Below are 15,775 nucleotides of genomic sequence, written 5' to 3' on the forward strand. Positions count from 1 at the left end.
TAAAAAAGATAGAAGTTTCAAAAAATGTTTCATTAAGACCGTTTATTTATCTGTGAAATTGACTATTTAAAAAATTGAAGTACGCGTAAAATTCAATTCAATTTAATATTCAATTTTGACATATTTTAATTTTATTTGCTATAATTACGATGTAAATGTAAAAGAAAAAGAAAGGAAAGTGTTGCTACTATATATGCGATATAGTAAAATTAACGTGACATGCAATTTTTCATAATGATGCAATTTTCCGTGCAATTGCTACGAATTTCTAATTTGATTTGGTTTCGTGAAAATTATGGAATCGCGAGCGTAATTTAACACGACTATCATCGCTCGTCGATTGCTCCATCTCGACAGCGTTTTGCAGGATTTGCATAGTTAAGCTGGAGATGCGTAGATCTTTCAGTTTCATCGAACTTTCTAGATAGGCAATTTTATGGTTTAAAGTGCATATTATTTCCTCTTTTTCGCGTAACTCTTGTTTCAGCTGTGTATAAATTGCACGATGCACGGTTTCATCATGTACATCCTGAATTTGCTCTGTCGCGATGTCCGCAAGCTCATTGCCTGTATATAAAAATTGAAACAAAAACTTATCAATTTAACGCAATAATAAAATCAAAGAATGCAAATTATATTCATTTAAATATCTCACGTTTGTATTTGCCAAAACGTGGAAGTTTGCAGTAGCTAAATATTTTCCATATGTAAAAAAGACAAATAATCCAACTGAAGACGAGGAGAAATCCTCGTTTGAGACGCACAAATTTCGACGGATTTATTTCAATAATTTTCTTATCGGTCTTGAGTTTATTTGAATTTTCTGCCGATGAATTCAATTGGCCGTTCGTTGACGAATCTCCAATTTTCTCTTCTGTGTGCGAATATATTTAGAAATAAATACAATATTTAATTGTCATTTTGACGTTTAGTACGTCACAGTTTATGTTATTTGAGATATGTCGAGTAATCATCTTTACACCTAACGACAATTAAATTGTGTTAAATGACATACTATTTTGACATTTAATGACGTCAAACGATATCATAAATAAATGACGTATGCTTGCTACCTGGGATATATCTTTGCGACGAATACCTTCCACTTTGGCCTTCAGCTTGTGCATTTCTTCGTCGTCTCGCAGAATTCTCATCCTCAGCTCCAGCAAGAGCTTCTCGATCGCGCCTTGTGACGCGTTCGCCAATTGATGAATCGTATCCCTGCTCAATTTCATATCCATCTTCGCGAGTACCTTCCGATTCAGCGTGTTCCAATTCTCCTTCTTCGTGTTCAAATTACTCGCTGGCACGTAATTATGCAGTTCCACGTATCGAGGATAGTATACTTTTAAAATCTCCGCCATGAGAACTAAAAATTCGCACTGATAATATTTAATTTATTTATTAAGAAAAAAAAACACGAAAAGTATGAAAAATATGAAAAAGAGGAGAAATTTATAATTTATTTATACCGGCGTCCGAAAAGTCTCTTGTCAAGTTCCTCGCAGGTTTCGAGAAAGGGATGCTGTCAATCCACGCGATCAGCTCCTTGTCCATTTGACTCTGCGTCGTGTCGCCAATCATGTTTTCCCTTTTATGAATGATCATCTGTCATTATATATTATTCCTATATAATAATTATTATTCTTCGCGTTTCAATGCACCGATGAAGAAATTTGGAACCATGCTGTCATCTGATTTCTCTTGCGACACAAAACCTTTCATCGAGACCTGAGCGATGTAATCTCGACCTCGATTGCAAAATCTTCATTTATTTTCAGTTCAAACTGAAGTTGTCCATCAATCAATCAATCTCGAAAAAATCGAACTTCAAGAAAACACGTGACCCCGACACAGGTGCAACACAATATATATTGCACCTTTCGTATTTAAAAAGTGCAAATAAAAAGAAGTCGTGCATAGGAATGTGGGTTAAAATATTTCGATTTAAATATATGAATAATAAACAAGCATTTTTTAGAAAATAATTGATTATTTATATATTTATTTTATAATCTCTCTTGCTTTATTTCTAGAAATCCATCTAGGGACATTTCGTGTCTGATTGTCACAAGTTGACGAGCCTTCTCGACATTCGTTTCGCGAGTGCTTCGTATTGTTGCAAAGTAATAGTCATGGCTTCGGAGCGGTACAGTTTTTCGTTAACGACTTTCAGGTGAATATATTTGCAGCCACGTAATAATCGCGCGTGAATCAATAAATTTTCAAGCAATATTTTGTGTTTGTAATAAGAGATGGATATCATTGGAAATGAATGGAACGATAATCTAACCTCTATGTCCGTCTAACACTCGGCATATTTTTCCATCATTGTGAATGAAAATGTTTAGTTTAATCAATAATATCTTGTTAATAATAATACATTGTCAATCAATACACAATTAATAATCACGAATAAATTTTATCTGAAATATGTATAACGTTGGATAACATGACAGAATGACTCGTCAAATTTGTGATGTATATTTGTCAAATGTCAAAACAAGTATAATAATATATTATTCATAATAATTATTTATAATAATTTAGATATAATTATTATAATTATTTATAATAATTCAGATATAATATATTCAGATATGTGCAATGTATCGATTAATGAAAATTTTGTATTTTGCAGTCCATCGGGCAAATTAGTACAGATAGAATATGCCTTGGCCGCTGTAGCAGCTGGTGCACCAAGTGTGGGTATCAAGGCGTTGAACGGCGTCGTTCTGGCTACTGAGAATAAGCACAAATCTATCCTCTATGATGAGCACAGCGTTAGTAAGGTTGAAATGATCACAAAGCACATTGGCATGGTCTATAGCGGCATGGGTCCAGACTATAGATTATTGGTGAAACAAGCACGAAAAATGGCACAACAGTATCTTCTGGTTTATCGGGAACCTATCCCAACTGCGCAGCTGGTGCAACGTGTTGCGATGGTCATGCAAGAATACACACAATCTGGGTGAGTTATTACCTTGTTTTTGATCGCTGCAGTTTGTAATTTATTTTAAATTAAGAATTATACAGGCTTTTAATTGTTCAAGATATATTTAAATTGATATAAAAATAAAGAGATATAGTTACAAAGAGGTAATATAGACTTGTTATTTTACAGAGGTGTCAGGCCCTTTGGAGTGTCCCTTCTGATTTGTGGTTGGGACAATGACAGGCCCTATCTATTCCAATGTGATCCATCTGGCACGTATTTCGCATGGAAAGCAACTGCAATGGGTAAAAATTTCATCAATGGCAAAACATTCCTCGAAAAGAGGTATAGCGAGGATCTGGAATTGGATGATGCTGTTCACACTGCCATTCTGACGCTGAAAGAAGGTTTTGAAGGTCAAATGACAGCAGACAATATCGAAGTTGGCATTTGTGATGCAAACGGATTCAGAAAGTTGGATCCCTCCAACGTTAAAGATTATCTCGCTAATATCCCTTAAATTTAAGTTTTTTAAAAATGTATTATGGAAGTAAAAGCTTTGCAGACGTTAATGGATTCAAATCAGATTCTTGTAATAAATTCTCTTATCCAATATAAAAAAATGCAAAGTTTTTTCAATAAAAACCATTTTAAACTTTATAACAATTATCTATTATAATGCATACATATGCTGCAGGTTTTTGAAAACTTAATCTTTTTATATAACATTGAATCTTGAATGATTAGCTTTTTATGAACACTCTAGACTTTTTGTAAAAAAAGTTAAATTTAGAAAGTCTGCAACATATTTAAAATTTATAGTAAAATTATGTTATTTCTGAAAATTAATACAAGTATAATTGAACAATATGAAATTTAGGCAAAGTGTAATAACATAATTATACAAATCGAAAAGAAAAGTCATGTTTGCACATATATATATATATATATATATATATATATATATTCTTTTACTTTCTTATATATATATATATATATATATATACATATGTATCATGATTTTTCATTATTTTACTTTTGAAGTACATATATAAAATAATAGATAAATATCGAATTTTATTATACGTTTTAATATTTTAATAATATTTTCAATATTGAAATTATATTAAATTATATAAATTATTGCACTATTAATTTTTTCATACTATTTTAATCATTTTTATAATATAGGCATTAGAATACATTTACCAAAATATGACTACCATGTATCAAAACAAATTAATCATAGCGAAATGTCAATGCTACGTAAAACAAGCTTGTCAGCGATTCTTTGCTACACTGTTACAATGGCAAGTGAAAGTTAAAGACATTATTGCGAGCCTGGCAGGGCCATTTTTGTCTTAAACTAATAATTCATCGTTAACATTATTTTATTATCATATTTATAATCCATACAAGAACTATAAAAAAAATCAATATTTGCATTCCAATTATTCAGAAAGATATTAGATCATGATATTTATTAATCATGACAAGAGAATATAAATCTTTAGAATCTTTTTTAACGTTTTATTTTATTGTTATACTTATAATATGTAATATATATTTTATATATATATATGTAATATATTTCTTAAATAATTTCAAATAGCCCGCGCGCATCGACGAGAGTTCGAGACACGACGCGTCGATTGTATCGATATAGTACTTCGAGAATCGCAAGCAGTTTGAATCGCCTCAGTTAGTGAAACGCGCCGGTGGATTACACAGCGTCTCCGAATCGCTCCGCGTCGATCCACCTTTGTTCGCGATTAATTGTCGTTCGTAAGTGAAAAGTGAGACGAAATATCGCGAGTGTATCGCGAAAGGGTCGAGTGTTGGTCGAGTAACGTGTCGTCGTCGCGTATAATCGTCGTTATACCCCCAACTTGGCTTTCGACGCGAGTCGGCCTTCGACCTTGACTGCCCGGCGAGGACTCAGAATCGAGATCGTCGTGGCGGATTTTCTCGTCGTGGATGCGCGATTGGGTCGCGTCATACGTCAAATCTACAGTATCGCGCGCGTCTGACGTACGGGGACTCTAATTAGGACGCATAATTAACATATTTTCAGCATCTTTAGCTCTTCCGAATTTTTTTTGTCGTGACGTCACACTCGACACTCCGGTCGGTAATGCCATATTGTCGCCATATTGTCGAACGACTTACCCGCCGCGTTTAGCAGAGACCGCCACATACGGCGAAGTGCGCGAGTGTATCGATCGAGCGATGCTCGGCGAGTCGCGCGCGCGAAGTGACAAGTGATTGGAGGTGGGCGACGAGTGTCGCGGGGATGTCGCTGCCTCTGCCGCGACTATTGCAGTTGGTACGCGGCTGTCTGGCCTACCGGCTCGTCCACATCTACCTGCGTCGTCGCGTTGTCACCCCGCGCTGTCATCAGACTGCTACCATGCACCTGTCATCGCATCGCTCGTACTGATTCGCCCGCTCGCCGAGCCTCTTTGACAGGCGGCTCGCCTCGGATCCTCGCATCCTGGAGGGACGAATGTTCGTAAAAGGTAGGACCCACGTCCTTACTTACGCGATCAACCCTCGGTTTCGCGAGGCGCATGTATGTATACATGTTTCTACGTGTAAAGGAAAATAACGAGAGAGGGAGAGAGAGAGAGAGAAATGGCGAGGAGATAACGAGTGTCGTATAAAAGTGTGTAACTGGAATGGACAGATTTGAATCTACAAGCGACTCTCCTGTCACTAGCATATATTCCGATAGTCGATTGCCATCGACTTGACAATTTATAACGAGCCTCTTATCGCGATGAAAATCCAAATTTGCTAGTTTAGTTCGATTATTGACCGTTTAGCTGCCCCTGGAAAACTGAAACTGTCAAATGTCAGATGACATTTTATATCGTGATACTCTCTCTCTCTCTCTCTTCCTTTTACATTTCGTATGATAATATGCAATCTTGTGGAATTTTAATTAGCACACATACATGCGCGCGCGTCATTCACTTTGCTTCGTACTTCTTATTTTTTAAATTCAACTAATATAATGTTCCACCGTATATATTTGGGCGAACGAGAAAAGTAATTAACGCGTTGGTACACCGACAATAAAGCGAATTAATTAACGCTAGATTAGCGAATTGTACGTGTGCGTTACCTACCTTTTCATATTTTAATTCTGCCTGCACCATAGAGAAAAGGTATTAATTAACTTCAGATTAATTATTAAATATACATAGGTATATCAAATATATGAACAATTTAGTTTCATAGAATTTAGAATTATTTATTTATAACAATAATTAATGGCGATAATTAGAAAATAGCCATCTCTTGAATTGGATAATATAATCACGATTGGATAATATAATAACAATAATAAAAATAAAAAAGTAGAGCGTATATAAATAATCCGATGACCAAAATGAATTGATCCGCGCAAAAATATGATTGATATCTCTCGATCGGGATAAAACGTGTTCGTTGTGGGTGAGATCTCGATCAACGATCTAATCTCATCTCTCGAAGCGACAGGCAGCGAATCGCTCGCGATCGATGCGGCCCAATTCTAAGCGTGCCATAAATTTCGATCGCCGATACTATCCGAAATACGCAACGGCTCGTCCGTTTCGCGGACTCGGTATGCCGGAACTCGGCACTCTGCGCGAAATTTCATCGATCTTTCTCTCTCAGGTCCGACAAGCGAGCCCCGGTGTAATCGCGGGGCGAGAGGCTACTATGGTAAACGCTACGCGATCGGAAAATTCGCGATCCTGTTCGATGAATCATCATAAAATTCAGGCTGTTGAAATATCGTGAATTGCGCAAAATGTATTGTGCAAAGATCAGATTTTTATTCTACATAAATTTAAAAATTAAATTTTTTTATTTAACAATCAGAATTTAATTTAATTAAAAAATAGCTGCTCGAATTTCATATTTTATTTTCCCGAAAATAAACGATTATAAATATAACAACGATTTAGAAATTATATCACTATTACTTGGTTTTTACAATAATAGTTTTATAAGGACTTTCACTTGATTGTGATTGTTTTACGACAGAGATTCTTATTGTTGTACTTTTTACCTTTTAGAATTTACTGTCTTTTTTAAAAGTGACGTAATTTATATGTTTTTATGTACATAATTTTTTTTCTCCCATTACGATATCTGCATCTCTCAATTTTTACGCATACTTAGCAATCTTTTAGTTCTACATTGCATTCATGAATATGCAGCTAATATATGATCGATTTATATCCGTTTAATATTTTCGAGTCGTACTCGACGAGTTGGAAGCGAGAGCGAGAGCAACTCCGAAATTGCTCGAGTTTATTTTAAATACAGAAAGATATATCTCGAAAAGGACTTTACAAATTATGGACTCTACTCTAATCCTTACTCGCGGGTGCGACTCCCTTCATTTTTCTTCTTGTATTCGTAACTTTTGGCGGAAGTCGAGTAGTCAGTCACCCGCACAATCCCCCTTAACTATTATAATCAAAATTCACTTCAAGACTGGCGTTAGATATATATCTCAAGCAATTCCTAAGGAAATTTCAAAGTGAAACTTTATATTCCGCCGAATAACTCTCTTGTCCGCGCCGTTTGGTTTATCAGCCTTTTCGGCTTTATCGACTTATCGGTCTTCATTATCTTTATTACGTCTGAATTTCTCGCGCCCGCGTGCGACTCGGCGTTTCTTCGTCAGAGAAACGATTTCGCGAGGTATATAAAGGAATATTCCTCTGGTCTCTCTCTCCTTCTCATTCCTCCGCATTTCGCGCATCCAGTACCATTGTCGAACAATGGTGGATTTTAATATAACGCATCCGCGAACGCAAACGCGTCTTAACAACAGACGGTGGGTTTTTCATTTAGTGTTACTTGTCGAAGCGGATCTCCGGGGACAATCGCGACCAACAACGTCAAGAGAGAAAGAAAGAAAGAGAGAAAAAGAGGAAAGATATCGAAGAAAAGCGGAGCGCAGGACATCTCTGCTCGCGCGCGCTTTGCAATTTTAATTTCGACATTGCGAGCGACTATTTTTCCTCCCCCGTTCTTGTGTTCAAATCGGAGCAAACACCTGCAGATTTACGTATCTTCCTATTGCAAAAAAATCGATATCGCTTATTAAAAATTCTAAGAGGCAATCGTAAATTCGTAATCGATGATTCATCCTTTTCATAAAAACGCGATAGACACGCTTTCACTGAAAAAATATTGTTAACTTGAGACTAAACCTCTTTGAACTAAATATTATTTTATTAATTGAACGTGCAAAAATATTTAAATTAAATATAACATGTTAAATCTAACAAAACGTATATTTTATTGAAATACTAATAAATGTTTAATGAATAAAATAGTAAGTATAATTTAGTTGAAAGTCATGTTAACACATTTTTTTCAGTTGTCTCTATCATTTTTTTTCCGCGATTGAAATCCGATTCTTACACAGAGAGAATTTTTAGAATTTACTCTAAAAATCATGGTAATCATGGGACAATATTGGAAGAATTTTATAAGATAAAATACAATAAAAAATATTAATATCTACCACAATAAGATATAAAATATGTTTGATTAATTTTACTATGTGCATATTAATATAAATATTCTCTCCGCGTGTTGTAGATGTCGAGCAATATTCTATAGTAAGATTCGGAAATAATAAAATGTTTGCGTGGCGCAAAAATAATATGATAAAGAAAACAAGAATGAAATTACTTGTCGACAAGTAGTAGCATCGAAGAAGATGGATTCGCGTTGCACTTTGCATTTTTCGCCGTTTTAATTCACGATACGAACGTTAAACGGCCGTGTTTACCGTTTCGCGAAAGAATCGCGTCAGTCTAACATCGCTCGAGTCTAATTACCATATTAGCATATCTACCTCCTTTTCCCGCCGGTATTCTTCGTCGCTTTTTTTCGTCCCTCTTTTCTCTCGCTCCGTCTCTTTATTTTAGGGCCACCATCTGGTCCTTCGTCCACGGCCTTTATGCGCTTTATGGCGAGACGAAATTACAGACGGGCTAATTACGTGCTGGTCATGCGATTCGCGTAGCCGCGGAGATGCGTCGGCGACGATTAAAAGGCTAAAGGAGCGTGTGGCGGGTCGTTTTGATGACCGACCCTCCCATACATTGTATAAATATCCGCGAGATTTTCTCACATCGCCGCGTGTCGGTCATTTCGAAAAGGATGCGATATTCACCTTTTTTTATTTTTTTATTTTTTATTTTTTTTTTTTTTACGAAGTAAAGAATCATGTCGTAAAGAGTCGGGAAAATTGAAATAGCTTCATGAATCTCTACGCGGTAAAGTTTCGATGTAAAACAAGATTTCCCCCGCGTAACAGCTATTCTTTCATCGCATTAGAATAACTTGCGTAAATTCAGTAGCGCATAATTGCTGCAATTTTTCTCTCCTTAAAAGATTATACCTACCTCTCTCTGGTGATGACTCTCTTATATACTTTTTTTTTCCGAAACGACTGACTCAGACAGTCGCATAATATATATCGGAAATGTAGATGGACATGGCCATCTCGAGGCCAGCTGACATTTTCGCGGAAATCTGTCGCATTCATTCCCCGATTACTCACACCGCGAGTTTCTCGCGACCGCGAAACGACGCGCTTCGCCGTTTTTCCTCTCGTAATTTGCGAGAGTTTTTTTGCTAGGTTACACGGGGAGAGAACGTCTTCGCGTTTATCGTATCCCCCTGTTCTCGAACTCCTCCTATCTCTGATCCTAATCATCCTGAGCGTCGCAAAAAGCATCCGCGCGGTCACGGAAAACGATCCGGCGCGCTCTTCCATCGTTCTTGATTTCATGAACAAAAACTGGAATGGACGGAGCAATTTATCGCGACGCGTCGTGTACTTTTAGTCATTAGTTGTCTCTCATATTTTGCTTTATATCTCTAGATTTCAATCTATCAGTTTGACGTGATTTAGCAGGTAACTCGATAAGAGCTCGAATAATAAGATTTATTTTTTAATCACGGGCGAATTAAGTATTCGATTGCACGAAGCCGTAATTATATTTTCGCGAGATTGATAAATTTTATAGCTGTCTCTGTGCGCGCGTGACAAAAAAATTAAATTGTATTAAATGTAAAACAAGAGATTTATATGGGAAATAATTTGTAGGAAATTTTGACCGAATTTAAACTTTCACATCCTCTTACGCCGATACACGGATGATGACACTATGTACACACGGCAGGGCATCTCTTTGTCTCTCTTCGGTGAGAAATGGCCGAGCTCCGGCCGAGCGATCAAAGCCTTCCAGAGGCCTAACGAGCCTCTGGATGACGTCGATCGCTTCTGTTTTCCGTCGTCGTCGCAAGCTTCGATGAGCAGCTTTTTCCATCCCGGCCCGCTGTGGGCAGATCGCGCAAAAGCACGGGGGTTTTCCCTTTTCATGGTGTAGGAGAGAGATAGAGATAGATAGATAGCGAGAGAATTTTCCCTCTTCGGGTTCGGTCCACCGTGACACGGATAAAATTAGATCGACGACGCTACCGATCCGATCTATCCGTTTCTCTTCTCACTACGTGTCATTTTTTTTCTAGACCTCCTATCCTTTTCCTTTTCTACATTATCAGACAATTTGGCGAGACGCGCGTGACGAGCTAAAGACTCTTTCGTGACATTTTTTTAATCAAGCTTACGGAGCTAAACTCCTCCTGTATTTATGTCGAAGAAAATTGAATTATACTTTTTGCGCTGATCGAAGCAGATATGTTCCTTCATACTGATTTCAAAAAGCAATTACTTTTCAATATGATTGTTTTAATTATAAAATTTATATCAAGAAGAAAGACGGTATTTCAAAAATTGCGCATTTAAAAAATTAATTTTTTTTTTAAATTAATAATTTTTTTAAAGATTATAATAATTTTTTTTAAAGATTATAACGATTTATGTTAAAAGACATTATGGACTCTGCCATAAATTAACGAATATTAAAAAGAAAGGACAGACTAATAAGAGACTAATAAGAGCTGCTGTAATTAGTCCTGAATTGGAGCCGATATCGATTTTTTGATTCGAAAATATACTTTTATTTGCGGGTATTAATTATAGCGTTGTAGCTCTTATTAGCCTGTCCTTTCTTTTTATGTTTATTTATATTAATAAAATTACACAACAATATATATTTACATATTTATCGATAATATATACTATCTGCTTAAATATGTAATTGCAACACATTTTTAAAATATAAAATATATTATTACGATATACATTTCCGATAATAATACTATTTGCTAAAATATTTGTTTGTTTATTCTATATGATCTATTTTATTTTATAAACCGTGCTTCCCAGAAAATCTACGTAGTGTTACTGTATTAGCCAAATTCACATTTGTTACGTAATCCTACCTAATGAGAAACCGTGGGCTTTTGCTATTCTTAGAGATACAATAAGTTTAATAAGAGACGACAGACTGGCGCGTTTCTTATAAAGCCATTTAACTCGTAATTTTAACCAACGAGTTTTATGCACACTTCAACTCTCCATACGTTTGTCCGTTAAGTATATATAATTCGTTTGGATTTTCTCCTTTGGAGATATCGCACATGACATATCTATGTAGATACGTCGGGTCCGCACACGTCATTGTCGTGTCGTAATGCCAGCGACGTTGGTTGGAAACATAACTTCGTCCAAGAAATACAATAAGCGGTCAGAGCATTGTGGAATGTAATTAAGCTAGCGTTGCTGATGGGAGACAGCTAATGTCAAATTACAAGGAACGTTAATGGCCACCACTTTCTCTCTCTCTCTCTCTTCCTCCGTAACCCGTTCTCTCTTCCGTTCATCTCTCCCTTGCCTGTCGCTCTTGTCAAACGATTTACCTGCCACTATTCAATCTTGTTACGACTCCTGGCTTCAGTTTAATGCAGGGTGTCTAACGGTCAGGGAAATCTGGAAAACCGGACATTGTCAGGGAATTTTATAAACCTGAAATTGTCAGTAAAAAGTCAGGAAATTTGACTATTTAGGTATCTGGATTTTTTCACATTATTCTATATTTGTCTCAATAATTTGAAATTTTTTATTAAATAAATATAAACTTTTCTTTGACTCCCAGCACGCTAATTTTCTGTGTTGTTAAAAATCGATTCGTCTACAGTGTGTTCGTTAATTTATATTTTTATTATTCTGTTATATTATTTCAATGTATTTGATAGAGGTAAAACTAAAAAAATTGATATAATATAAATAAAAAAAAGTGATTATTTAAATAGTTTACAGATTATATAATTGATTTAAATTTTTGTTTTTTTAACTTTTGAACCTTTTCATTGTAGACAAAAATATCTCAAGGATTTCATGATTTAACATTTAATTGATTTATCATGTAGATATATGCAAATGATATGTGATTGTCATATATATATATATATACATATATATATATATATATATATATACATGTATATATACATATATATATATCGTATATTAAAAGGGAAACTAACAGCAGGAAATACAATAACGGCAGACGATTTAAATATGTTAATTCATTATTCTTTAATTTGTGCAACGCTATTTTAAACGGCGATTATATTTCAGTAAATCAGTTATTAAATTGCCAGAGAGTCGCATCTCAGAGAGCGCGATTGATTTTTCACAACCGACGATGGGGCGACGGAAAGTCCGCGTGCAGTAAACTGTTCTCTGCGATTCTAAATTATAGCATTTCGGGTCGCGAAAGTTCGGACCGAGCACCAAGCATCGCTCGCGGAGAATGTTTTCGATGTCCACGTATATGAGGAGATGAAAATCCAGGATATATGGTAAATTTTGCCGTTTTACGACTATTGTCAAAGTAGGAATGCTTGTTTTTATTTCTTTCATAAAAAAAGCGGAGCGCAATCGTGTTAAAAGCGTGAGCAAAATCAAATATCGTTTATATATAATTTCCGGTAGCAAATGTTTGTTCTCTAAATATATTAAGTACGCATTTATGTTTTGTTCCTCAGTTACTTGAAAATAATTGTCCACTAAACATTATTCAAATAAACGTATTTTGAACTTTACATAGAATCTCCAAGAATAACAGAATATTTGTGACGATAATTATGGTCGTCTCTTTGCTAAAATTTGATGCCTATATTTGCCAAATATGGTATCAAATTTAATTAAATTGAAAATTTGATTTTGATTTCTTACCAATAATTTCGAAATAGAATTTGATTAAATTAACCTACTTTCAACTAATTGCAAGTGAGTTGTATTTTATTACTTAATTTTCTAAAGTTTAATTCGCTCTCGATCTAAATCATAATGGAAAGGATTAATATTACTGTCACCGATAAAAGCATCCAGACTCCAAATATACTCCAAGATATGACATAACGTGCTCTCACAGTTCTCGAATATCTTGTGTATTTGCGGGTATCCTGGGATATTGCACTCAGTTATTCTGTATGCCGCTTCTGCATCACGTGGCACATCGGTGCATTATCTCCTTTCCGCACGAGATATGGTATAGTCGCGTAGGAACGATTAGTCGGCTACTTTATTGTTTAGAGAACCCGCGCACGATGATGCGACAGGGCGAAAGGTCGACGACGCTAAAACCCAAACCCTTTAGTAACTCGAGCTGTCGTTAAAGCCATCTGCCCCTCGTGCGCACCTTGCTTCCTTGACGACAACCCGAATGCTTTCGTCCACAAATGTAGCCGAAAACGGTCCAACATAGTTACATATCTTGTCGTTTTTTGAATTTCAATATATATTCGCCAACGAGTTTGTCGATATCTAATAACCAGATGAGTGTACATCGAATTTTTTTTTTTTAATATCGTATTATATACTGTTATTTATATAGTCCATATTTTTTAGTATTATTTTTTTAAGAGAGAGAATAATAAATTAAACGAACTGATCAATATTATCGGCATTTCAAATAGAATCGACATGCGTTTGAAACCGCGTAAGATATATTTTATCAGTTTAAAACTCGGTTTTTTAAATAATCGGTGTCCTTCTATATTGGAATGGAAATGCACGCACTATATTTCGATCATTCGCAAATCCGTTTTCGATGAAATAGAATTTTTAGAAACACTTGGCACGATGTGTGTTACGGAAGTGTCGAATCGTGCTGGGGTAAGGAGGAAGATTCAATTGGCGGGAAACAATTTGCAGGCGGACTCGATCGTGACATATTCACCGTCCGATCATCCCCTCCGGGACTTGACCCTCGTAATTGAGCCGAGTTTCCTTCCCCATCTCGTGACGCGTACCACGTGTGAGATTAATTTTCCGCCACTCGCCGTGCGGAGTCTTTATGGCGAGCACCTCGCAGGCATTCTTAATCAGTCACCGTATTCCCGCTTTCCCATATCCGAGTGAATCTAGGAAATTGCGTCTGCTTTTGAGATTCATCGTCCTTCGTTTTTCTAATCCGATTTATATTTTTTAATTTGTCGCGATATATTGCATTCGCTTTTATTAAAAATAATAAATTTTGCAACTGGTGTAAAAATTGTACTTTCGAGAAAGCGTTTCGCGCGAAAAAAAGCAGAAATAACATATCTCGTGTAAAAATAAAGAAAAAAATTCGATAGCACCGCGTTCTTGTCAATACACCTTCTTGTCAAATGATAAAATTTTTTATTAATTTTTATTATTTATTGCTTTTTGTCGTATATTTACACACAGTGTACTATATTTGTTAATTCGTGTATCAAAGTATAAATATAACTATATAAAAATGTTAATATTTATCACAATAAGATATATATTCGATTAATTTTACTATGTACATATTAATATTTTTTATCGTGCATGGTAAATATCAGAGAAACGCTTATAAAATTTTTCCAATTGTCCCACGATTATCATGATTTTCATTTTCATAAATTCTTAGAGAAAATTCTCTCCGCGTATGAATTGGAGAAGTATATCTTTTATAATGAGACAACGCGATATTTCTTCTTAATATCGTAGAATTACATTTTTGTTGTATCGATTGCATCTTATTCCGCGTGAAGACGGAAGCCGTTAGCATCAGGAAATATAATGAAACTATCGAACGAAACTAAACGAAAGAGAGAGGAGAAGAATTATATATTATATCTGTATAAAGAAAGAGAGAGAAAGACCAAAAATGAGAAAAAGGTAGGCCTCGAAAATAATGTACGAGGAACGCGCGGCGGCGTTGAAATCCTCCGACACTTCGACTCTGTCCCACATATGCTTTACACATATATATTCTTTTCTTGCGTTCGATCCTCCAGAGTATTACCGGGGCGGATCTTATCGGCTTACCGATCCGCGAATCCTCGCGAAATCGTGAGTTACGGCCGCGCTGGCGTCCTCCGGAACGTATCCGCATCGACTTATTTCCACGCGTTTCTCTCCTCGGGCCTCGAATCCTCAGGAAGGAGGATGCGCGTTTCGGGGAAAAATAGAGACGCGAGACACGCTACGTGTAAGTTACGCCCGCGACGTGTAATGTTAGTATAAAACGTAACACGGTGAGACAAAAAGCGAGGGACCAAAGAATGAAAGAAGGGGATGGAAACAATGAAAGGCGGATCCGACGAGAGATCGAGGAAACGGAAGAGGATCGCGAGGGTGAGATCCGCGCGTTTTCCCGTTGTAAGTCTCCACGTTATATAAACTGCAACAACGTACGAGAGTTTACTCGCTGTCTCTTAACACTTTTGGCCGGGAGTGAAGACTCAGGCCGAGAATCAAGACAAGCTTGTTTGACGTTAAAACACGAGAGGCGGGATATACAGTGTGTCAAGTACGTAGTTGGTACATACTTCTTGGACGGGTGGAGTTTATACTTTGACGCGAGTAACATACCGTGTATATATTGAGTT

General features: G+C 36.1%; 3 protein-coding genes across 5 annotated transcripts in view; 2 read left to right on the plus strand and 1 right to left on the minus strand.

The window, feature by feature from the left end:
- Positions 1–86: 86 nt before the first annotated feature.
- On the minus strand, positions 87–1,865 carry LOC114940847 (uncharacterized). Of its 3 annotated transcripts, none has more exons than XM_029315598.2 (4): positions 1,473–1,865; positions 1,100–1,369; positions 656–874; positions 87–567 (listed from the first exon to the last, which is right to left on the minus strand). In XM_029315598.2, the coding sequence occupies exons 1-4, from the start codon at positions 1,606–1,608 to the stop codon at positions 269–271; spliced, it is 924 nt and encodes a 307-aa protein (XP_029171431.1). In that variant the 5' UTR covers positions 1,609–1,865; the 3' UTR covers positions 87–268. The 3 variants fall into 3 exon arrangements, with proteins under 3 accessions (XP_029171431.1, XP_085344711.1, XP_029171432.1); XM_085488585.1 differs by having other exon boundaries at positions 1,067–1,369; XM_029315599.2 differs by having other exon boundaries at positions 1,100–1,382.
- Positions 1,866–2,075: 210 nt separating this feature from the next.
- On the plus strand, positions 2,076–3,520 carry Prosalpha2 (proteasome alpha2 subunit). The gene is made up of 3 exons (XM_029315600.2): positions 2,076–2,176; positions 2,642–2,974; positions 3,128–3,520. The coding sequence occupies exons 1-3, from the start codon at positions 2,136–2,138 to the stop codon at positions 3,456–3,458; spliced, it is 705 nt and encodes a 234-aa protein (XP_029171433.1). The 5' UTR covers positions 2,076–2,135; the 3' UTR covers positions 3,459–3,520.
- A 1,123-nt stretch (positions 3,521–4,643) lies between these two features.
- Positions 4,644–15,775, plus strand: part of msi (RNA-binding protein musashi) — a 122,423-nt gene continuing 111,291 nt past the window's right edge. The window contains exon 1 of the mRNA XM_029315567.2: positions 4,644–5,457. The gene's annotated coding sequence lies outside the window, so the exon portion shown is untranslated. The remainder of the gene's footprint in view (positions 5,458–15,775) is intronic.

The sequence above is a fragment of the Nylanderia fulva genome, unplaced genomic scaffold (assembly GCF_048542155.1).
Source record: "Nylanderia fulva isolate GAGA-0341 unplaced genomic scaffold, ASM4854215v1 Scaffold7, whole genome shotgun sequence".
Taxonomy (NCBI): domain Eukaryota; kingdom Metazoa; phylum Arthropoda; class Insecta; order Hymenoptera; family Formicidae; genus Nylanderia; species Nylanderia fulva.